This window comes from Laccaria bicolor, genomic scaffold (assembly GCF_000143565.1).
Source record: "Laccaria bicolor S238N-H82 LACBIscaffold_23 genomic scaffold, whole genome shotgun sequence".
NCBI classification, from domain to species: Eukaryota; Fungi; Basidiomycota; class Agaricomycetes; order Agaricales; family Hydnangiaceae; genus Laccaria; species Laccaria bicolor.
This window is the reverse complement of record NW_001889894.1, coordinates 601,384-624,849: the sequence shown is the minus strand read 5'-3', so window position 1 is coordinate 624,849 and position 23,466 is coordinate 601,384. Positions and strand designations below refer to the sequence as shown.

The following is a 23,466-nucleotide window of genomic DNA, read 5'->3' as shown; positions in this document are numbered from 1 at the left end:
GGGGGCGAAGATCAAACGTTCAGCGCTCGGCCTTATCACTTCATATGGCCCGGTTGAATTCAGGTCGGTCCGGTTCTCGCAGTCCTTTTTAGAACTAAACTGGCGGTTCTATTCCAAGCAATTTTGGGAATCGGAAGACTAATGGAAGTCATGGTGTGGATAACGGCGATCGATTCCGGCGGCAATTTCCGTGAGGACACGTTCAAATCCCTGTACTTAAAGAAAGGCCCAAATAAATCCAAGTAAAATTATTTCCATCAACATGTTGCCACCTCTCATAAGTACGAACACCATTAAGGTAGGCGGGTACTATATGGCAGGATTTGAATTCGTGATTGAAATTGAATTCTCATTGGTGGAATGCGTGCATCGGAAATCAAAATTCTGCCATATAGTTCGGAACGGTTCCCGCCAACTCTATGCCATGGACTCGGACATCATCAAGGTTTACGGGTTCCCCATGAATGAGGTCTGGATGGTTCAAGCCTAGGGCGACTGGGATTCTCCAACCCAGAAGACGATATCTACAGGAGAAGCTTGGACGTTGGGCCTGTCTTTGGTTCGATCAAGCGACGCAGTGGCATCCAAGAGCTCCACATGAACTGCGTTTGGGTCGGTGACCGTGACGGACTCAGCATACTTTTCTGGCACCTTCCATTCGAGAGGTGGAAGCCACCCCGCACCCCGACATCGGAGCGTCGTCTGGAAGAGTTCCTTCAGCTGGCAAACCTGCCTTCAATGAAACCCGCCATGTATGCTTCAATAGACGGAGACTTGCCGAAGGTTCTGCGAGGGTTGTAACAAGCGCCACCTTGAATAGAAAAGATGAGATTACTTAGAGAACTCTCCACTGTATCGGCTGCCCAATGTACATTCCTTCTGCTCATGCTTCTGCTGGCCCTGACTCACAAAGTCAAAATAGTATCATGTTTTTACAAAGCTAGAAAGACACCCCGGGCCTGCTATTACTGCAGACATCCAAAAGTGGTTTTCTGGACCCACAAAGTAGTGCCCTAGCTCGCTACTAGTACTGCAGACACCCATGCCAAGGTGTCTTTCGAGACTTCAGTGCATGCCATCTTCCCATTTATACCCGCTCACAGCCAGTGTTCATGTGTAATCGACACGCCTCTCCATGCAGAGGTCCCATGTAGGCTCAATCTTTCTTTTGTAAGTTTTGTATACTACTATCACGTGCAAGTCACCTAGTTTTGCAAATCGGTCTCTAACTTTACAACAAATATGATCTACACTCTGAAAATATTTGAGGGGGTGTATGTTTATGTGTCAAGTGCGACTATATTTTTTTATCTGAAGAAATCGGATTGCAACATGCCACAGGCTGCAATATATACCAAAATCCCGCACTTCCCCACCATGTTGCCTGCATGAAATATTCTAATTCCAACAGGGAGCTCTCATTCTTTTTGAGGATTAAGCTAAAGATACATAGTAGACATTCCATAACTTTTTGAGAGCATCTGTGCTGTCCTTAGATGAACAAGGCATCCTGACAATCGAGCGTGACAAGTTGAAGCAAGCACTTCAAACTCCGACGTGTGTTCGACAAGAATTCGCGTCGCATCTGGTTTACATTCAATCTCCGAATGATGCAAAGAGGCGCACGATAGTGTTGCCGCGAGGTGAACCGAAGCGAATCGAAGTGAGGAAATGTGTGCACTTCGTTCCACTTCGGACTTTCGAAGTGAACCGAAGCGGATTCGGTGATCCCCGTAGATAGACCAGCCAATAAAAACGCTCGCATTTCTAGTCCTCATTGTAGTACAGTAGAATATGTAGTAGTTACTCAATATCATCAGTATCAATGTCTTTCGAGTTTTGAATTAAGTCGCGAAGTTCTTCCATTCTCCCCGCCTTATAGAGTTCGTCGAAAGCTGCCTCCGTGATTTGTCCTGAAATAGTGTAGTCTTCTTCACGCGCAATGAGATCGTTAACAAAATTGAGACGGTTCTTCTTGTACGAGAACTTCAGCACTTGCAGAGCCTCGAGAAGTTCTGGGCAGATCCTGTTGCGTCGAAGAGAGCAAGTTTCTTTGCTTGAAGAAAACACTCGCTCGCACGGCACTGCAGATGCTTGTGCAGGGAGAACGTCCATGGCCACGCGATAAATCAGCGGGTAGGTGTTCTGCTTGATCTGTTTTAAAATAGTTTAGTTAGATTTGTATCTAAATGAACGAGGGCGACATGAGAGGCTCACATTCCAGAAAGAAACCATGTCTGTCATCTTCCCTTCAAAATCCTCGAGTCCATCTTCCTCGTACCGTTGAAGCTCACGCAATACTATCCTCAAATCTTCAGCATCCTCACGATCCTCTTGAGCTTGCTTCTCAGCGGCGGTCGGTTCACGTGGAGTTGTGGGAGTAGCCGGCTCCAGAGTAGTGGCTGATAGTAACGGCACGGTGAAGGAGCGGCGCACACCAACATCGATAGAACGAAGTCGTCGAACGCCGTGATTCAACGCGTTGGATGCTGTTGTGCAAGCTGACATTGAGCGCTTGACGGGCGTGGGTGTGGTTGATGTCGATGCCAATTTTGACATTGCGCGGCGGTGTTTTTGATATTTAAGCATCTGCGGAATTCATTAGCTTACTTGTAGATAAGAGAAATAGATGAGACTAACCGAGTCAATCATCCACTGTCGAGCATTTTGATAATCTTCTTCCAATTGGTTTTTCTTGATCCAATCGTACTTCATCATCGGATTTACGGCTGTGTCGGACAATCAGATATAAATTTAAAAACGAAAAAAGCGCGCACCCATTGCGTGAGCGTATATGCGTGTTTTGCGTGCTTTTCCAATGTATTCTTCGAGTTTTGATATCCCCACGTTGATGTAGTGCTCCAGCTCGGGAAGCGTCACTCGGAGATCCTTCCACTTCTTGAGAAGGTCCTCATATACTGGAAGTGCCATGGAAAGCGATGGTGTAAGCTCCCCGGAGAGGAGTTCTTGGGCAGTATGAGGTATTTCGAGTATTTGGTGGATGTGGCCGAGGACGTTGATCTCGTTGTTGGGTAATAAATGTTTTAATAATTCGGTTTGTGCGAGGTTGAGCAGAAAAGACTGAATTGCCTAAAAGTCCACAAATAAAATCCTAAATATCATATTGAGAGAAGAATAACTTACTGGATACAAAGCGAGGCCTCGGTCAACCATCAAAAAGGTAGAAGACCAGCGAGTCTCGCAGTCACGCAAAAGATTTACCAGTGGCAGTTTTTCCCCCCCACCAGGAAGCTTGCCTTTCCAATAGCCCGACAGGTTACCATCTATGATTGTTTGCTTCAGTTGTCGACGGCGCTGACCTGAAGCTCGACACGCTGCGACCAGACCCCGTTTTTTGCCGATAGGATTCGCGAGAATGGCTTCTTTATAAGCCGGCCAGCCTGGAGACGATGTTGCAGCTGGAGGCGCGTTGAGGTTGGGACCGATATCTTCCTCAGATTTTTTCAATTCTTCAATTATAGCTTGGCAAGCGATGTTGATAACGTGTGGAAAGCATCTGCATGTTTGATTTGAAACGAGTGATTTAGGAAATAGATAAAACTGACCGAATTCGATGCCCATCTCTGTCAAAGGGTATTTTCCGTTCGAGCATGATGGCTTCCAGAGCCTCCATCATGGTGTTGTTATTCGAAGCGTTGTCCATTGTTATAAGACCGATCTGATAAAGTTGTTAAGTGTGAGAATAATTGAAAAGATTAAGGTGAAGAATGAACCTTGTGTGCAACCCCAAGGCTATCAACGAGCTTAAAAAAATGCATTGCGAGATTGACACCACTGTGGGCACCTTCAATGTACTTGAAAGCGATTAAGCCACAGCGGTATTCAAGCTGACCGTCAGTGCGACGTCGAGCCATATAGTGCGCCGTGACAGCCATATAGGAATCGAGGTTGGGGTCACTCCATAAATCCGTCGTGAAAGAGATTCGCCCTTCCGCATTCTGCATGTCTTCTGCCAGACTCTTTCGCTCCTTCTTGAACTCTTCCAGTATCATCTTTGTCATCTTCGTGCGGTGTGGTAAATCCTTGTCTTCGAGTTTCCCATCACCAAGAAATAACATTAGCTCTCGGAATTCCGGAGACTCCAGAACATTAATAGACTATTGAAAGACATCCATTAGAATATGCAAGGACCAGAAAAAAATCCACGGAGCACCTGATCATCCGCAACAATCCATTTACATAGTAGAAGCTCAAACTTCTCCTTTGTGTACGGCCCTCGCTCCGAGTTTTCTGGTTGAGAATTACTGACATCTTTTGCGTGTTTGAGATTTTTGATGCGTATCGTCGACTCGTATATTTCGGCATGTTTTTTCTTCATGTGAGTTCGGTAGCATGAGCTCATGCCATCGCCATGTATCCATGTCTTCCAGTGGTCACTGTTTCCGATTGTTATAAAAAAGACTAATCAAAGATTGGGCCACTTACGTGCAAAGTTTACATCCTACAAACTTCGTTGATGGCTTGCACAGCATGATCGGCTCATTTGTGGGCCAGATCTCCGGTTCTTCTCTCGTGTCGAGTGGGCGCAGAAAAAACCAAGCATCCGTTGCCGCATTTGAAATATCATCGCGTTTTGACCGATTGGATTGGTTCCCTAATCAAACAATTCAAAACACAGTCCCGTGCCAGGTGAATCATAATATAGACGTACCAGGTGTCTGAGGCACAGGAATTGGTTCATGGGGAAGCACTGAAGGTGAATCCGAAGGCGGGGGCATTGAAATAGGAGATGGGCCAATGCCGCAGTGAGGTGAGGTGGTGGATCCGGATAAATCTGCAGTGACAGGCAGCTCTGGCGCTTTTTTGCGTTTTTTGCGTGCTCCCGCACCATCGGTTGTTGCGGCACGTTTCTTTTGATTGGCGGAAGGAGCAGGTTGTGGTGTATTGAGGATGGTTGATTGAGCGTCTTGCAATGGTCGAGGCAATGTCGGAGTGTATCCCATCGATTGGTTAATGTGGAAATAGCTAGGCTGAACTTGCATGCCATGGAACAGGGGAGGAACAGAGTATTGAAGGGGTTGTTGACCAAAGGTTCCGTGATAAATTGATGGACCGTTCTGCGCATTAGAAGATGATCCTCGAGGAGTCGGGGTGGAAGGATACGATGCACTGGTAGGCGAAGCATCGTCAAAGGAGTCCAACGCGCGGCTGTTCCAAGTCATGTAGTGAGAACCATTGGCAACTAGAGGAGTCTGAACATGGCTAGGCACATCACCCCAGGTTGGTGAGTAAGAATGCGATGGTTCCATGGATGGGGGAAATAACAACGGTTATGAAAATTTCTGTTGAATTGTGCACCTACTTTATAGTCGCGACGATTCCCCCATTCTCTTCATGTTCCTAAACATATCGTACGATGCTCATTAAATTCAAAAAAGGCACCATAAATTCAGGAACATAATGATGGTGTGATTTATGATTACTTTAGAGAGGAGTTGGGAAGGGAGGGAGGGGAAGGAGGGAGAGCGTCGAATCGCGACTGTCGACGCGACTTGACGCGCTGCTTCACGTGCGCCAGCCTTCCTTTTCTGGCCAATTTTGATGGCCATCACAAATTCACTTCGAATCACCTCGACAGCTCGAACTGACACGAAGTGGTGTGATTTTCGAATCGAGTCGAAGTCACCTCGAAGTCACTTCGCTTCGACGGCAACACTACGCACGAGTGAAGCTTCTTACGTGACACAAGCGTGACGAAATTTGCAAAACTAGGTGACTTTCTCTTTTGCATCGGCACCTCACTTAACCACCTCAGTTAAATACGAAAAAAGTATCCTCTTAAAGCCAGAGATCAGGCCTTTCCATTTGTAAAAGAATTGAGAAAAACAGTTCACTTCTCAGAGCGCTGTGAAGCTTTGATCTAAATATTTGCAAAACAGGGTCAGTGATAGTATTGCCCTAAAATGGGTTAGTAAACATCATTCCACGTTCAAAGGGGCTAACTAATAGTCATCTTCGATAGGTATCCCCAAGGTTCGTCGCTGTTCGGGTGATTTTGGCCATTATTCAAGTTGACGGTTCTTCAGTTCTTCCGATACATCTCGTTTGTTGGTTTAATTCGCCTCGTTCCAACCCTTTCTGATCGTGACTTAGAGAGAGATACCCATTGACCTCGCAGTTGATGCAAGAGAACAAGATTCCAGAGTTTGGTGGGTGGCGTATGACCTGGAAAGAGCGTAACCAATGACATTACTCTCAGATAATCTTTACCTGGATTTCAACGGAATCATCCACAACTGTGCGTTTCTTTTACTCAGAAGCTGTTTTCCATACTGAAACCTTCTAGGCTCTCACCCGAACGATGAGGACGCCCATTTCCGACTTACAGAAGAGCAGATCTTCACTTCGATATTCATATACGTGGATCATCTCTTTGGCAAGATTAAGCTGAAGAAACTTTTCTTTGTGGCGGTGGATGGGGTGGCGCCGAGGGCGAAGATGATTCAGCAACGCAAGGAGAAAGCTGAATTGAAGGGCGAGAAGTTGCCGACGGAGAAGGCGTTTGATAGCAATTGTATCACACCGGGTGTGTTTCTATCCATCTTTTTGGTGCAGCGCTCCTTCCCGCCACATCATTCCACTGAGTGACTTTCACCTTTGTATACTCCTTTCAACCCTTTTACTCTGAAGACCGAAACCCATATCTCGCCCTTCATTTTCCACCGGACCCTTAACTTCTTCTTTCTTCTCCATTTTGCATACCCACTTTGCATGTCTTTCGCTGTCGTCGGCCTTCCCACAACTCTTCTTGCGCACATACGTCCAGAAGAGATCCAGTCATTGACACATGGGCTGAAACTGCTTCCGCCCTTTCTTCTTCTATACACACGCCGAACATTTCTTTCTTCGTCATGTATAGCTTGTGCACCGCTGACAACGTTCATTAGAGACACCATTTATGGCACGTTTATCGACCAGCTGCGGTATTTCATCAACAAGAAGATTTCGGAGGACTCGAATTGGCGCGATGTCGAAGTGGTGCTGTCGGGGCACGAGGTCCCCGGAGAGGGCGAGCACAAAATCATGGAGTACATTCGCCTATCGCACGCGCAGCCTGGTTACAACCCCAACGTTCGACATTGCCTGTACGGCCTTGATGCCGACTTGATCATGTTGGGGCTGTTAAGCCATGATCCCTATTTGTGTTTGCTTCGCGGGGAGGTCAAGTTTGACCCAGCGTCGCGGAAAAAAGGGAATACGAGGTACTTGATTCTTTTTACCCCTGTTGGCGGGACAAATGGTCTTTCTAATCGCACTAGCTTAGAATCGGTTAACTTTTATCTACTCCATCTCTCGTTGATGAGAGAGTATCTTGACCTCAAATTCCACAAGATTCAACTAATGTTGCCGTTCGACTATAACCTCAAACGGGTGATTGACGATTATTTTCTCCCCGATCTTCCCGATCTTCATATACATGAGAATGGGCTCGAGAAGTTGTTTGATGTATACAAGAAAGTATTGCCGGGTTTGGGTGAGTGTCTTCCCGCTCGCTTTTTGCTGCATTTCTAACTGTCGTTGTAGATGGTTATACAAACGAGGGAGGAGTGATCAACACGAAGAGACTGCAAGTCATTTTGGACGAGATGACTCAATGGGAACAGGGGGTGTTTGAGAAGGAGTATTCCGATTTGAATTGGTACAAGGGGAAACAAGCAAAACATGTCAAAGAGATGGAAGACGGGCGGAAACGGGCGAAGCTAGGTATGTATGCTCTCAATGGGATAATCTTTTACGGAATGCTGACGTTGGTGACAGTTTTAACTACGGCGCAGAGGGAGATCTTCGATAAGATCAAGGCGTTTGTGATAGAGAACAGGAACGCGCCCTCGCCTTCACACTACCGAGCCGCGAGGCTGACGATGATAAACTCGTTCCCTGCGAGGGAGCGAGTATTCATCACCAAGTTGACGGAGGATCTACACCTGAGTGTGACGTGGGACGAGTTTGATGAGGAGGACAGGAATCTGGTGACGTGTCGGTTTCCGAGAGCGCTGGAAGATGAGCCTTAGATGGGCGAGCAGAAGGAGGATAGTGAGTGGGAAGACGAGGTTGAGGTTGAAGACGAAGAGAGCAGAGCAGCGGTTGATCGTGTGCTTAAGAAGTATGAGAAGGCGCCTGTTGAGGATGTTGATGCCGACGGGACGTTTGAGGAGCGGTATGAACGGTCTTTGAAAGAGAAGATGGACGAGTGGAAGCGGGGTTATAAGGTTGGGATCTTTTTGTTGTTCTCAAGTTAAGTTTGAGCTGACAAGACACCAACGCAGGGGAAGCTAGGGATATCTTACGACGACCCGACTGAAATGGGTGATCTGATCTACCGACCTGCAGTTGGTCATGCACGTGGAGTTGCATCGTGGGGATGGTTCTACAACTATCATTACGCTCGTCGGATTTCAGGTGTGTGTCGTCGGTTTGGATGTTGGATGTTGCTCATGTTGCCAATCACAGATTTGCAGGGAGTTGACGAAATGTCTTTCGATGTTCAGCTGGGAACACCATTCAAGCCGTACCAGCAGCTTATGGGCGTGTTGCCCGTTGCTAGCATGGATCACATTCCGCTAGCTTATCAGGTAGATATCGACGTTCGGATATGATTGCCGGCTTGACAGGTAGCACCTCCTTTTCGACAGGGCATAACTCAAAGGAAGAATGGACCGACGATAGTTCAGCTGCCATTTACCCAGCGGGCTTGCCCTCAAAACCTCCCCCCCTTTTTTCTTACCCGCACCTCAGCCTGCGGACTTCAAGCTCAAGTTGACATGCGCCAGCTCAGTAATGGACGAAGAACAACTCAATAAATCGATGGACACTCAAAAACAAATCTCTTCCCTGATCGCGCTCGTCCCATTCGGCTGTACCTACTGCTTTGCGGTCGGGTACTTAGAAGACGAAACTCATGGCCGTTGGACTGCATAGTCAAGCAGACAGTACGAGACTACCCCGCTCGCTTTACGGGCGCACTCTTGAACGGCGTTTCCGTGCCGGGCTGTGTGGGGGAATGGTCGCCTCGGGCGTGTCTCCACCAGTGCATGGAGTGGTCCTACAGGGGGTCAGGAATATAGGCATTCGGGGCCCTAGGTAGTCTACAAGTTGTAAGGTCTGACATAGGGCTTCGCCCTAATAGACTTAAATTTGACAAAAAAAAAAAAAAAAAAAAAGATTGCCGGCTGGCCGTTCTTCGAAGGATCTCATGTATGATCCAAACTCACCGATTCTTGACTTCTACCCTCTCGAGTTCGAGCAAGATCTCAACGGGAAAAAGCAAGACTTGGAGGCAATTGTCACATTCATTGATCAAGAGAGGCTGCTGAAGGCAATGACTGGTACGTTCCTAGCCAAAGTATGGTCTTATGACACCAACGTATATATTCACTTTCAGCTCGTGATCATTGTCTCACCCCCGAGGAGAGAAAAAGGAACACTTGGGGCTCGAGCTCGAAATTCAGTTTCAACCCCGGCGAGGCCACTCTCTATCCTTCATTTCTGCCTGGATTCTTCCCCCCTCTCTATCGATGCACGTGCAAGACGGAGCCGTTCGACCTCCCGATCCTTGATGGGTTGCATCTCATTCCCGGTCTTTGCGGCGGAGTATTCTCGGTACAGAAGCTCTGGCTTGATTCCCATCCCTCAAAACGCTTCCACACACGGCGCTACTGGGATACCACGGCGTAAACGTCCATGGTTCAGAAAGCCGGAACAAATCGATGGTGGTGCATATACGAAACCCGTATGAGGGGATGAAGACGGAAGAAGTTGAAGATGATTGGCGAACGGACTCTCATGGGTTGGCCGTTCCTGCAGGAAGGATCGGTTGTCGCGGTCTCTGATTCGTTGTTTAAGTACGAGAAGATGACGGTCGTGCCTGGGACACCGGCCAAGGTCGTCTCAAACCCACACGCGCCTCAAGGATTGGGCCATTGGAAGATGAAGGCCGATCGTATCGAGCAGGTTTACTCTAAACGATCAGGAGTCATTACGCGCACTGTTGACATTCTCCTACACGTCCTTCCTTTAAAAGGTGAGTGTCTTATCTACCCTTCAATGGGACGTTGCTGACACTCTACAACACGTTAAGGCCTGAAGCGATTGGAGTCTGGTGCCTTTGTGAAGGACTATGAGGGCCCAGAAAGGGAAACGGAACGTGCGGTGCAGATGTGTCTTCCCGAAGTTGCTTCAAAATATCCTCGCTCCCTCGAACGCGACGCACCTCCTTTGTCAGAGGAGTTCCCCAGATTTTCATCCTGGGGGAACAAGCGTATGGGGTGGTTGCTTCGGTCTCTGCCACGACCGAAACCAATTTGTCTGTGATACTTAGAGTACGTCTTTCACTAATTCTGTATCATAACGCGCCTTGAACCCATCACTGTATAGTTCTTCCCGGCTGAAAAGGCTGAGAATGACCAGTTCAAAGCCGTCGTACAGAATCGACGATCTAGCCACTACTTCCCCTCTTTGAAAGCTGCAGAGACGGTTGGAATCTCGGGGCGGGCTTTGGGGAAGATTACGTCGAGTTTCATGGTCATCACGTCTGATGAACAGAGGACCAATGTCGGCCTGAGCCTCAAATTCGAAGCGAAGGCTTTGAAGGTCGTCGACTATTCTCACAAAGAGGGCCGGCATTGAGAGTATAGCGAGAGGGCAATCGACCTGATCCGAGAGTACAAGGTCTGTTGGTTTTTACGGGCTCTGACACTTACTGAAGCATGGGATCATTAGGCAAAATTTCCCGAGGTCTTCCTCTCGTTAGCGTTAGATAACAGCGGAGATGGCACATGTATGTTATTGTGCGAGTGACGAACGATTGACCTTAAATGTTTATAGCGATGGCAAGGGCATCCGACATCTTGTCGGGGCCGGATCCTGATGGTCATGTTAGGGTGATTAAAGCTTGGCTAAAGACGAAGGGTGTTGGAGATTTCGAGCCCGTCTCCCTTTTCTGTGACCAACTAGGCAAGGTAAGCTGAATAGTCGCTTCACGGCCTTGTAACCCATCCACCCAAACCTTATCTACCTGCAGGAGACCGTTGGGGAGATCAAGCGAATGGCTGATGAGTTTACGGAGAACAAATGAACAAGTCGTCAGCTCAGTTCAAGAAGGCCATAGTCAAAGGAATCCCTAGACAAGCTGTTCTCAAACCTGCACACACTGCTTACCGTCTTCAGAATCAACACTTTGCTTTGGGCGACCGTGTTACGATGGTGCAAGACTCTGGAAGCGTTCCACTATCAGTTCAAGGTGTCGTCATTGGGCTCAATTCGAAGACTGTAGACGTAGTGTGGGATGTTCCGTTCATGTCTGGTATAACGTTGGGGGATCGGTGCGTCATTTTACCCCTCATAGATGTTTGCTTGGTGCTTACGATGCAAATGTAGGTGCTCGAAGTGTCGTGACTCGACGGTCGAATTCAACACCTGCTTGAACTTGCCCAACCCACAGTTCATAACGTCTACCAACCCTAAAGCTCCGCCGCCCGTTCGGAATGAGGTCCTCTTTGAACCGAGACGTGGTCCCCAACCCGAGATCAACCCCGCGCCTGGCCAGGCTCCAGCAGCTGGATTCCGCCCAGCACAACCTCCCAGGTGACTCCCTTGCCCTCATCCACAAATTCTAAGCTAACCTGAAGATAGCCACCGACCGCCCATGCACATCATGGCCAACCCCAACCGCGGCTGAGGGGGATACGTCAACGGCCACGGCAGGCCACCCCTTCAGGCTACTAATGCCAATGCGAACCACCCGAATCACCATCAGCGGCACCGACCTCCCAAGCTATACTTACTGATATCGTGGATGACATATGAATTCTATTTTCCTACCTCACCGTGTGCGTCTGCCTGTAGCCAACTTACCAAAGTCACCCTAAGCCAGCGGACCCAAATACACTTATGGAGCTCAGCTTCCTATGGACGCATCAGGGTGCTGGAGACGTACAGAGGAAGCTTGAGACACGATGCTTACCCACGGTTACTCACTAATTAGAGAGCTCCAGTCCCGAGAAAATTACTGACTACGAATGTACACCCTTCGCTGTCTCTGCCATACACTGTCAGGAGGGACAGTAAAATCCGGAAATCCGGCACCTCTTGCGAGCAGCCGCGGTTAATCAAGGTCTCTTGATGTCCGCTGAGGAAGCTTTACAATCACCACCCACATGTCCTATGCCTGGGCTGTGGTTCCTGTGAGCATGTTGCTCAAGCAGATGCCTTTCCTAGGAAGTGCTCAGGTGGGTTATATCAGGAAGCTGGGAAACAGCTATTTTTCATCAACTATGATGTGCGTCTCAGATCTCCTCCCCAACCCAAATTGAATGAGACTACGAACCACAGGGAACCCTCGCATCCATCGTGAAAACTCCGTCCATGGCCGTTCCCTTCGCAGCGACGCTCGAAGCACTCGAAAAGCTCCCTGCGAACCCGAAGAATATCGTGTACATCATCTCAGGGCGGGATGCTTTCTTGGAACGTCGTCTGGTACATGGCTGTCTGGGCTGCACAGGATGTTGGAATTCACCGTCGGAAGCCTTGAGGATGAGCTGTCTAAGCGAGTCTTCTGGGTTTTAATCGCCTTTGATACCACTTTATGCGTAAATGTCGGTTGGCCGCGCGCAACTAGCCCTTTTGACTGCGTATTTTCAAAAGGAGAATCCTTTGTGTTAAGTTTAAACTTACTCCCTTTTCTTTTATTACAGTTGTACTCGATCTCCCCATCGAATAGTGTGATGACGAGTGCATGGAAAACTCTGAGCTTTCAAACAACCCCCTGGAAGCGAGCTGTCGTGACGTTGGTTTCAAGCAGCAAAGGGTGGCCAGGCAGCAGATAAAACGCCGGCCACGGGAAACTTTACGGCCAATGCGATAGTGGCGGCGGCGTTAAACGCAACAAAGGTTCGTATTGTTGTCGTATAAACAGCTTATTGGGCTAAGTACCTCGAAAACAGGCTGCAGGGAGAAGACACAAGATCTACCGAATTAAAACCCATGTCTCGGATTTGTCTCCACCGCACCCTTCACTACTCTCCGTCCGCTTAAAAGCGGAGGTTACGTCCTGGTCATGGTTGGTGATGAGCTAATGGTCGGCGAATGTCAGTGTCTTACTATATTTAGAACTGAGCGACGTAGTGCTGATATGTGAAATTAGAAACAGTCATCGTCGGACACGACGACCAATATCAGCGCCCTTGCGAGGATTGTCGTACGTGTTTTTGAACCTACCCACCGCCGTCAGTTTCGAGCAATCCCAATCGTTACGGCAATACTTCAAACTCATCAATTTGCCCCGGGCCTCCTCCCTCCCTCAAACATCGTTTCAGTTTTGTGCACAGTCCGCAAGCCTTGAACTGCTCTGGGTTTGACCTCTCCCCCACTGACCTGATTCTGTTCAATGGTCTTTGCCTGGACCATTGTCCAACTTAGGCTGGAAATGAGTGTTTAATGGCTCGCAGGGTCCTCTAAACCATTTGTATAGAACTTCTGAGGTCTCAGAAAGCCGGATCCTGCAATCCGGACGCCTTTTGGACCCGCAGAAGACCTGTTCCCAAAATCCGGACAATTTTGAAAAAGTTGGCGAAGGCCAGCTGCAATTCGAACAGGTTTCACCGGAAATGAGACAGACATGAAAACCCGAAAATACCTGATTTCGGGAACCAGCCTCCAAAGGCCCTCCGTAAATTGTCAATGTCAGGGGCCTTGTACCGATTTAGCCTTACACAATTCTGTCGACGTCAACAGATAACAACAAACAACGCGTCACGTCTATAAAGCCCCTTGAGTCTTCCTTTTTCCTTACGCGCCCCCCTGGATAGGTGGGTAGTGTACTCTCTGCGGGGATGTTCCAAGCGTCTCACCGATCAAAATATCTACTGACTCCCTCTCCACTCCCTCACTCTCCCTTAGACCAAGACGCCAGCAGACCTGACACCGATCCACTTGTGGAAACCTTATATATTGCTTCCCTGGGGTCAGGCAAAAGGCAAAACTTTCTTTTTCCGCCTACTGCCCAACACCAGCAACGTTTCCCTCAACTTCCCCAAAGATCAGCTTGCCTCTGTCGTCAAATTCCTTCCAGGAGACCTGCCCCACCGCCGAACTACATCAACCTTAATGTTGGGGGAATGAAGGCAGGCAGCGCTTGGGTCTAACACTCATCCACACTCCTTCCCTTGACTTTCGAGATGAAAGTCAAGATGAGGCTGCGGTTGTTGGCTGGAAACCTTCATCTTGTTGATGTCCGTTTCACCGAAGTTCTTGAGGATGTGAGCACCCACTTAATACTTTCGTTTTGTTACTGACGTCGGTCACAGGAGTGGAAAGCCCACAGCGCTGACCGTTATGTTCACCCGTATGTCTTTCCGTTGCGTCGTCTTTCTTTTTGCTCACTGAGTGCCCTCAGAAGCGTATACTTTTTGTATCCCGACTTGATTGTGTCACCTTCGGTCTCAGGTCCCCCCGCACCACCCTTTCCCCGGGCTCGGACCACTAGCTTTTCTCAACCGGAGCAAAGACCCCGTTATCCTTGAGTTACCAGTAACCATGGATCCCCTTCTGTATCTGCCGACACCTCCTGCTGCCGACACTTCCTGCTGCCGATATATCTCTTGTCTGGGCGATTACATTTACTCTCTGTAATAGCCAGAGCCGACGTTCTTTCCAATGACCCTCTAGCTGCCGTAAAGGTTGCTATCAGGCGAGATCTGGCGGATGCAGGTGTTGGTTTTGGTAGATTTGACCCGGATTTACGTTTTTTACCCCGCTACGAATCGGGCTGAGCCACCGAATGGCTACGGGCACCGTAACGGCACACCTTCAAACAACTACACTCCTCCTACTTTTCCTGTCGCCCCTTCATGACTTCGGTGCCCCTTACAACTACTCTGACGTTGGCGCCATGCGTTTCCCAAAAATTTCTGCAATAATTCGCGTTTTCAATCTGTTCGAAAACGCGAACCTCAACACACCCAACGTCTTTCTGAACAGCCGTCTCACTCCCTCGGAGCGTGGATTTACCCCCTTTCTTATCATACAACGGTGCCACAGTTCTGCAGAAGGCTGTGCGTTCTGATCTTCAATGCTGCCGACGTTATCCAATCCGCCGACAAGGACGCCTACGTCAAGGCTGGGATCAAAGCCATTACGGACGATGTCATCACACCGTACGACAGCGTTGTTTGGTGACCTGAAGAACCACGTTCAAACTGGCTGGGAGAAAATGAAGATCGTCGACGATCGTCCTACCAGGTTGTACATGACGTTTACGTGCAAATCAAGCACGGATCTCGGCATCCAGAAAACGCCACTTCCAACCAACGTTGTGAACTGGTGCGAGACCTTCGATAAGTCCACGAGTGGTATAACCACACGTTTACGGAGACTTGTTTGGAAGCGATTGCTTTTGGTCGACAACCTGGCCCTGATTCACCAGCCACGCAGTGGTTCCAACTCCCCAAAGTTGACAGAATTCAGATGATGTTCGCACATCAGAATAGATGTGGTGATCCACGGATGCCTTTGTTATGGACTCTTTTTACCAATTTCGCAACTCCTCGACTTCTCAAAAACAAGATGAACGTCGCACTTTTGTTGTTGGAAAACGTCAAGACCATCGAACTCTATGAGATCAGCGAGCTAGGCAACAGAACGTAGTCCACCGCCTGTACAACCATCCGGTTTTCAGCCGGACTTGTTTCTCGAGGATACAAGACGCACACTGCGTCCCTCGCCACTACCACACCAAGATCCTTTTGCGGTATCCGTTCTCCAAAAATTATATTTCACTTGTGGCACAGAGGATGAGGTTCGACCCCAGTCTTACAGTCCCTGACAACAATTCTTCCTGCTCGTCTTTCAGAAGTCTTGACAGACAACCACCTCCCTGAGGTTGAGCAGGTGCCACAGCGTATACTATCCCATTTTCATGAATCCCGATATCGACCCTAAGACACTAAAGTAAGGATGACTTCCTTCGGGCTCCGTTCATCCTTGAAGTGGCGCAGGGTATGTAGGAAGAAATAACAACCCGACCACCCTTGGCGTGGCACTTTGATGTCACGTGAAACCTCGAAGGTGGCAAGGAAGAATTGGCCTTCGAGGTCGTAATCACTCATGGCACTCCCTGCTAAATCCTCATTAAGAATGCCATCCGGGATGGATCTCAGTGTCCCAGCACTACTGAGTGCCTGGTGCTACTTAATGTCCTGCCACTCCCGAGTGCTCGACATCACTCCGTGATAATCAGACTGTCAGCACATTAATATGCCAGTAATTTCACCAATTATAGTGTATTCTGTATAAGTATGTCAGACTCAAGAAAATGATATCAAATTTACGAGCTAACAATGGAGCTGTACATTAAGACTGGGGTACATTAAGACTGGGGTACAGTGCCCACTGGACCTGACTACAAGTCAGGCGTACACTAGCAGGCTCGTCGGCGTCAGTATCGGAAAAACCAACTCTGCTACTGGGCGCCCCGCCCCAGATACCACGCTACCCATACCGCGCCACTCTGCCCCAGATGCATCGACGTCGTCACACCTAAACTCCCATCACTGCTAAAGCTGGCCCCAGCAGTGGCGGTGGAGTGATAAGCGACCAGTTCGTCACTGTCATGACTCGCTATACTTGTATCGTGGGCTGGAGATGGTGGTGGAGAATCACGGGGGATGATGATGAAATGGCACAGCGGAACGTAGGTAAAAACCAATGCTCGACTGTCCTCTCTCCTGCACCCATTTACCCCGCCGATAGCGAACTGTGCATGAAATTTGGGAGGATGGTCGTCGTGGCGCACTGCTAGAGCCGGCGGCTAGAAGTGGCAACCTACGTAAAAATCGTGTTGAGGAGGGAAGCAAGTGACAAAGCGCGGTGGTGTTTCAGGCAGTTGCAGTGGTTGGCGAGGATCCCGCCCCAAAAACCGCGTCCTGACAGGGAGGCGAAAATGAGTGTTTGGCGAGCCGGTAGTGGCACCTTCCATAAAAACTGTCTCGTAAGGAGGGAAGGAAGCGATGATTCGTGTTGTACCGGTGCATTGCCGCACGGAAACCCCCTCCTGGTAGAGTTGATAGCTGACGATGAATCCTGCAACGAAAACTATGTTGGGACAGAGCGAGCGAGCGATCAGTCACAGTCTGGAGGCTGGAGTGTCGGGGTGCTGGATCTGGTGGAATATCTCAAAGTGATGGAATAGCGAGAGTGAATGCAACGCATGCGCTGATGTGTGGGTGCGTCGTCTGCCTACGCCCATGCTGATACTTGAGTAAGGTTGGCGAGGCTGCTAGTGGAATCACGTCGTAACAGCGAGTGAGCGATGAGTCACGGCATATATGATGCCCTGCGAGACAAATCGTCACGCCAACAGCCGCCGATGGTTGGCAGTGGGGAGAGGTCAGAGTATGTTGAATGCCGTGTCGTCGTTCTACACTAATTGGTATGAGTTTTCAGGCCCCAACCCCTCGACTCTGCCGACCGGACACGGCGGTGCGTGAACGCAACATCGTGATGCTCAACTGCCCCATCCCTTGACTCAACTGGCTGGGTACGACAAGGGTACGATGCGCTGAAACGACAATTGTATCCTGGTGTGTCGGACACTGAGATATTGCTGATACTCAACTTCCCCACTCCCCGAGTGCATTGGGTGCTGTGTTGGAGATCCGGCATGGGCACTGAGCCGAAGAAAATCAGGGCAAGAGCTGGCAGATAAATTTGACCAGGGCTGGCACGGTGGGGAGCTAGCTTGTGACAGATTGAAGGGAAAGAAAGCGAAAGTGAAGGCGGAGAGGAGTGACGATGTGAATAGCGGCTGAAAACACAGAACGACATCTTGCATAGCGGCACTGTTGCATTCATCGGAAAGGTGGGTGGTGTAACAGGGCCAGTGTTGATGCATTAACACATCCTCTTTGGGGGGGTGGGAGAGTGTGAATAGCAAGTCGTCAAGCGCTCAGCGCTCAGCGCTTCAAGCTTCAAGGCTCATGCATGCATGCTTGGTGTACGTGAACTTCTTGTCGTATGTCTAGTAAGCCTTGCGCCGATGAAAACGTTTACGATTGAGCGCACCTCGATAGTCTTTCCCTAAATCTCGTCCACCCAAGACAAGATCAATGCGAAATGAATGAGAAAGCATGGGAGTTGAGCTAGTTGAGACTAGAGGACGAGCACTTGAGGAAAGACGATAACGGAACGTTGAACACCAGTCAACAGTATGTCACATGTCCATAGAATCAGGTGATGGAGTGCCCGGACCGGTTCGCCTAAGGGCAAAAAAAATGTACAATTCAATTCCTACTAGTACGATATTCTATTACTGTAGAAAACCGTTAACATACATCTCTATAACAATATAAGATAGGCAGTTTTTCTATCAGACAAAAAAAAACAAAAGTCTGACAAGGAAACAAATGCTCGTGGCTGCAGAAACAGATGCCTGGACAATGGAAGAAGACATACTCAGTTCCTTTGGATGCTGTTCGACCGTGAACCTCCAAAAGGAGAGCATACCATCCGCAAAATTGAAGTCCTAAGACGTTGTCAGAACCTGCAAAACTCGAGGGATTAACACGACGGTACCTGAGAGATCCGGTGGTTGACTTGCGAAATGAATCCTTCACCGCCGTATGTGAAATTACAATATGAAACCACCCATTGACGCTCTTCGTGACCTGCGCAGGTGCATCCGAAAAGCTCTGCGGCGGCAGCGTAATCACGGTTGCCGTATACGATACGTAGGCAACAGCGTCATCCCCATGTTCAAAGCACTCAGCGTCGTCGGAGGCCAGGCGAAAGACGCGGTGGATGAGGCAGGGATGGTGGATGGTGTTCCGGTTTGCCATGGTAAATACGCGGAGAAGGATCTGGCGGGGAGGAGAGGGAGCTGAGGCTACGCGTGGATCGGTGAGGATCCACCCGTTGGGGTGGCCGAGTTAATAGGACTGGCAAAGGGAGGCTTCAATATTTCCTGACACTTGTGATGCTCCCATCTAGTAAGTGGTTTTAATGTCAGCCTCGCTCGTAATGGAGGGGAAGGGGGAAAGAAAAACCAACCTTCCAAGTCCAGGAAAACCAATCACCAAGCGCGTGAAATTGAGCCTCAATAAAATTCTGTATGCCGGCTTTCATAGCGGCACTATAACTCGCCCAATCATCGGGCGTCGTATCACATCTCAGCGTTGGTGGAACCGTCACCAATGAAGACGGTCACTGAGGAGGGAAGATATGTGTGGGAGGTATTGCCTCAACACTTCGACACTTGCACCATGGCCTGGAAAGAGAATATTGAGTAAAATTATCATGAAGTCGATGGAGATCAGCAACTGACCTCATCGATATCGCATAGCACGACTTGTACAACGGTATCGTGCTTCATAATCCTCCATCGCCACCGCCAATGACGATCACTTCTTAGGGTTGGGATGGCTCGCGAGCAGGAGATGGATGATCATCGACATCCCTTGGTATCTGAATGTGCAGGTCATTTTTGCCTACTCAACATTGGACACAGAAAGCTCACTTACGAGAATTCAGCCTCAGGTACACTGAATAGCACCATCAAAAACAAAAATGTTTCTATAAGCCCCCGATTCGAAAAGCAGACCATCATCCGGCCAAACAATTCACCCACAATCCCAGCCACATTTTCCGCGTCCCACCCGTCGTCTTGGCCCGGTTTGTCTGCAGTGACAGTGCTGACAATGCCCGTTGTGCTTCACTATCAACACACTTGTCGTCATTGGTGGTTCAGAGGGGAAGGAGGAGGTAAAAGTGTTTCATGAGCTGTTGAAGAACGTCGTGGTTTGGGTGGTTACTAGAACTTGAACACGTCACGCGACATCCGGGCGGCATCCGTCCGGTGTCCGTTCCACATATGATATTCATTGTCACTCAGTATCACTACGTCGCCTCTCTGAGGTCAAAAAACACTTACATTGGCATTCCAGATGGCCCTGGAGCATATTCGTGGTTTTATATTACAGCTCTACTGTCAGGGGAAAGTGCGATTAAAAATCAGACGGTGAGCAACGTTACTCACTTGTTTGGCTACTTACATTTACTTTAGTTCCTCTTTACAATGTAGCACGAACGTCCCAAACAACCCATCCACCACTCGCTCGAACTCACAACCTCACTCAGACGCGCTCTCAGTCAGTCACTCCAACACGCTCACAAACTCTCTCCAAAATGCAGGATCTTCAAGCAGCCTTCTGCACATTCCACATCCCACCCGGACAATTAGGGCCTCCTCTCCCGATGCCTCACACCAACGCACGACCACGCCGCAACTCATACAGCGCAAATGTCAACGCTAGCTTACCAACTCCCTCCAGGCCCAGCCGGTCGCCCAGACACCCCGCATACGAGTGTTTGAGGGAGTGCATGTCGTTTTGGGAGCAGAGGATCGTTTGGGGGGATCACGATGCGTTTCAGTGGGTTCTTTCTTTGCTTAGCTTGATGAACGGGTGTTGACGGGGGGAAATGTGTAGGCACGTTAGCCTTTTATTGTTACAAAGAGAGTCGAAGAGGCTGATGCGTAGAGGGTAGTTAGGTTCTTTGAGTAGGTGCGCATTTATTCGCTTTTTTCGATCTTTTAGGCTGACCATTACAGGCACGCATAGAATGGATGATGTCGCTAGGCGACGAACTCGGTGGTCCTGAACGCGCAAAAGCAATGATCAACGCACAGGGATTTTTCCCCGCGTCATTGACATCCTCGACTATCTGACGAGAACCGCACTCGAGCCCATTTGGGCTTGGCCGCGAGGCGGAATATCTGAGCTCGAAAAAACGACGTCAGGCGGGAAAGACCTTGCAACCCTCCTCAGTACGTCTAGCCTTCGACGACCCCCTTTAGATTTCAATGTTTTCCCATTTCAGTCAACCTCAATCAGCTCGCGGGCGACGACGATAGAATGCCCGATGAGGTTGTTATTGCTAACATGAGGTTTGCTTGACGTCTTTGGGATATAAAGCTGTTTTAAACGCTCTTGCAGCTCCATTGTCTAAGAAACGACATCAGGTGCTCTGTCTCGGCTCCTGTGTTCGATGGCCAACGATAATGACATGCAAAATCGTCTGCGCAAAGAACTCTTTGATACTCACGCTGTAAGCGATATCAAGTTTGTTTCGACACGCTAATATTGACCCGTGTTACCCTATAGACCAAGGGCAATGAAGGGTTTAACAATAATGAATCAAATGAACTCCCTCTCCTGGATGCGGTGCGCCGTGAAGCCCTCCATCTCTTCGCGCCGGTTACTTTTGTATGAAGACAGTAAGTCGTTGGTCTATTCAACCATCGAAAGTAGCCTTTCTGAATATTACGCACGTCGCTTCAGGACGATTGAATATTGCCTCATCCCTCTCCATTTCCCCATCCACGACTCCAAGACTGTTGTAGAAACCAAGGAGCTCCTGATCACAAAAGGGACCTCGCTGTATGTTGGCTTGGGCGTCGCCAATCGATCTGCTGCGATTTGGGGGCCTGACGCCAGTGAACTGTGGCTCGGGAAAGCAGGTTTGGATGGTACCGCGAACAGTGTGAAGATGCCTGGTATCTTTTCCAATGCGTGATTGGCTATCTCATCATCCATTACAAGTAGATGAGCTCAATTATGTCCCTTTCCTAGCATGACATTCTTGGGCGGCGGTAGAGCTTGCCCGTAAGTGGCTTATCCAGTTGTGAACCCATGAAATTTGTTCGCTTTGCTAGAAATCAGTCAGTTACTTCCTCTCCTCACTCGCGTAATGTGATTTGACTATGATCATGCATTAATTAGAACTGGTGTTGTCCGTCATCCTGCCCCACTTCTCGTTTGAAGCGGTTACCGAAGAAATTGAATGGCGGCTTCGTATCACAGTCATGCCTTATGCCAAGGGTAAAGTGGGCGAAGATCCGAAGGCCCCAATGAGAATCGGGGCCATCTAGCTGTTCTTTTTGCGCAATTGGAGACTGTATCTTGAGTATACATACTCAACTTTGATTATTTATCACCAATTGGGCCTTCACGCAAATCGACGATTTTGAGTGGGGGTGCCAATGAATGAAGACATGGGGAAAAGGCTGTCACCTTGCAAACCTTCTCGAAAGGAGTCTCTAGGTATGCTGGTTTGAGCGCTTTATGTCCGACCTTACGGCACCATGACCACCTAATATGAAGCACCGCTAGCTTTGACCAAGCATGAAATGTACCAAGCGGTTCCTCAACGAAAAGGTTGTCAGCTGTAACCTATTGAACAGTACTATTTTTAACCGGCAGTCAAACCGGCAACAACAGCGACTGGAAGAGGGTAGTAAGTGGAACTGGCTTCATTGACGGTAGAACTGACTATCGTGAATGGAACCGCCTAAAGATCTCGATCGTTGGATATAAATGGATAAGCGGGTCAGGGCCCAGGCCTTGAAGGCCCATTACTCCCTATCAAAAGAATAGGCCTTTGAGGCCTTCGGGGGACGTAAAAGATGGCGCCTTAGGTGCGGACTTGCCAGTCATTGAAGCACTTGACGTTGACAAGCGATTCTGGAATGATGTGAGTCCCCTTGGTGAGATATCATAGTGGAGTCGATACAATGGCTTATCTCAAGCATGCTGTTCGTTCAGAACCGGGAATCTTCGCTCACACATTTCCTAAATTTGTTTAACCGTCTTGAGTACATCGCTAACTTTGTTGATTCAAACTTCATTGATCCAGACAATTGCCAACAAGCTAGAAGCTCTAGAACTTGAAGAAGAACGAATACCAGCTAAAGGCTTCTTCGACTCCCAAGAAGACATGGTGCGCACACTTTTTCTTTTCTCAACTACTGTCTTCACCCAACTCAACTCCTTCATCAGCTCAACTTGGACGATGAACGCGAAGCAGCTGCAGCCAGCATCACGCTCTCATAAATTTCAATCGCACATCATCAAAAAGTCGAAGAAGAATCAATTAAGACCACCACGTACCGCTGGCCTGCGAACGCTCTCAGAGCTCACGCAAGAGTTGACCAAAGCTGGGTTGGATCCGAGCAGTGTCTAGGAATGTGCGGATGAGCAGAGATGCTTGCTAGAATCCAGGGTGCCAAGCGGAAAGTCTCCGGAAAGGTCTATGCTGGTCTAGGCTTTGTCGGTCGCGGTACCAATGGACTACAGCCCAGCCTGCCCTAGTACAGGCCACTGGTGAAAGTGACCCATAGGCTGTTTGGGACCGCTGTTGTCTATCATCCCGGACTCAGCTGTAATAGTTCATTTATATCCGAGAACGAATGCCATTTTACAATAAATTCAATGGATGGTAGCTCTACGGCTCTACTGAACCAGCGGATAGTGGCTGATTTGATTATCAGTCTTCACTTTAACCTCCCTCGCTCCACTAATCATCAAAGCCTTCGTGCATAGTATTGTTGGATTTGATCGCGATGGATCCGGACTGCTTGGTATTTGATAGCTGCATTTTGATTTTTTTTGTTTCTTG

At 48.8% G+C, this 23,466-nt stretch overlaps 5 protein-coding genes across 5 annotated transcripts; 4 read left to right on the top strand and 1 right to left on the bottom strand.

The window, feature by feature from the left end:
• Nucleotides 1-12,176: 12,176 nt before the first annotated feature.
• On the top strand, nt 12,177-12,845 carry LACBIDRAFT_329812 (uncharacterized protein; the record flags this gene model as incomplete). The annotated part of the gene is made up of 3 exons (XM_001884016.1): nt 12,177-12,248; nt 12,352-12,495; nt 12,714-12,845. 3 exons carry the CDS (start codon nt 12,177-12,179, stop codon nt 12,843-12,845), a joined length of 348 nt encoding a protein of 115 aa, XP_001884051.1.
• Nucleotides 12,846-14,195: 1,350 nt separating this feature from the next.
• LACBIDRAFT_303306 (uncharacterized protein) lies at nt 14,196-14,540 on the top strand (the record flags this gene model as incomplete). Its single annotated transcript, XM_001884015.1, has 3 exons — nt 14,196-14,276; nt 14,325-14,362; nt 14,414-14,540. The coding sequence occupies 3 exons, from the start codon at nt 14,196-14,198 to the stop codon at nt 14,538-14,540; spliced, it is 246 nt and encodes an 81-aa protein (XP_001884050.1).
• A 257-nt stretch (nt 14,541-14,797) lies between these two features.
• On the top strand, nt 14,798-15,487 carry LACBIDRAFT_329811 (uncharacterized protein; the record flags this gene model as incomplete). Its single annotated transcript, XM_001884014.1, has 2 exons — nt 14,798-15,071; nt 15,183-15,487. The coding sequence occupies 2 exons, from the start codon at nt 14,798-14,800 to the stop codon at nt 15,485-15,487; spliced, it is 579 nt and encodes a 192-aa protein (XP_001884049.1).
• Nucleotides 15,488-18,322: 2,835 nt separating this feature from the next.
• LACBIDRAFT_329810 (uncharacterized protein) lies at nt 18,323-18,851 on the bottom strand (the record flags this gene model as incomplete). Its single annotated transcript, XM_001883895.1, has 3 exons — nt 18,323-18,325; nt 18,348-18,351; nt 18,469-18,851. The coding sequence occupies 3 exons, from the start codon at nt 18,849-18,851 to the stop codon at nt 18,323-18,325; spliced, it is 390 nt and encodes a 129-aa protein (XP_001883930.1).
• Nucleotides 18,852-20,196: 1,345 nt separating this feature from the next.
• Nucleotides 20,197-22,901, top strand: LACBIDRAFT_329809 (uncharacterized protein; the record flags this gene model as incomplete). Its single annotated transcript, XM_001884013.1, has 11 exons — nt 20,197-20,441; nt 20,682-20,836; nt 21,006-21,117; nt 21,174-21,233; nt 21,288-21,550; nt 21,666-21,674; nt 21,792-21,895; nt 22,272-22,305; nt 22,487-22,542; nt 22,705-22,788; nt 22,848-22,901. The coding sequence occupies 11 exons, from the start codon at nt 20,197-20,199 to the stop codon at nt 22,899-22,901; spliced, it is 1,176 nt and encodes a 391-aa protein (XP_001884048.1).
• Nucleotides 22,902-23,466: the final 565 nt, after the last annotated feature.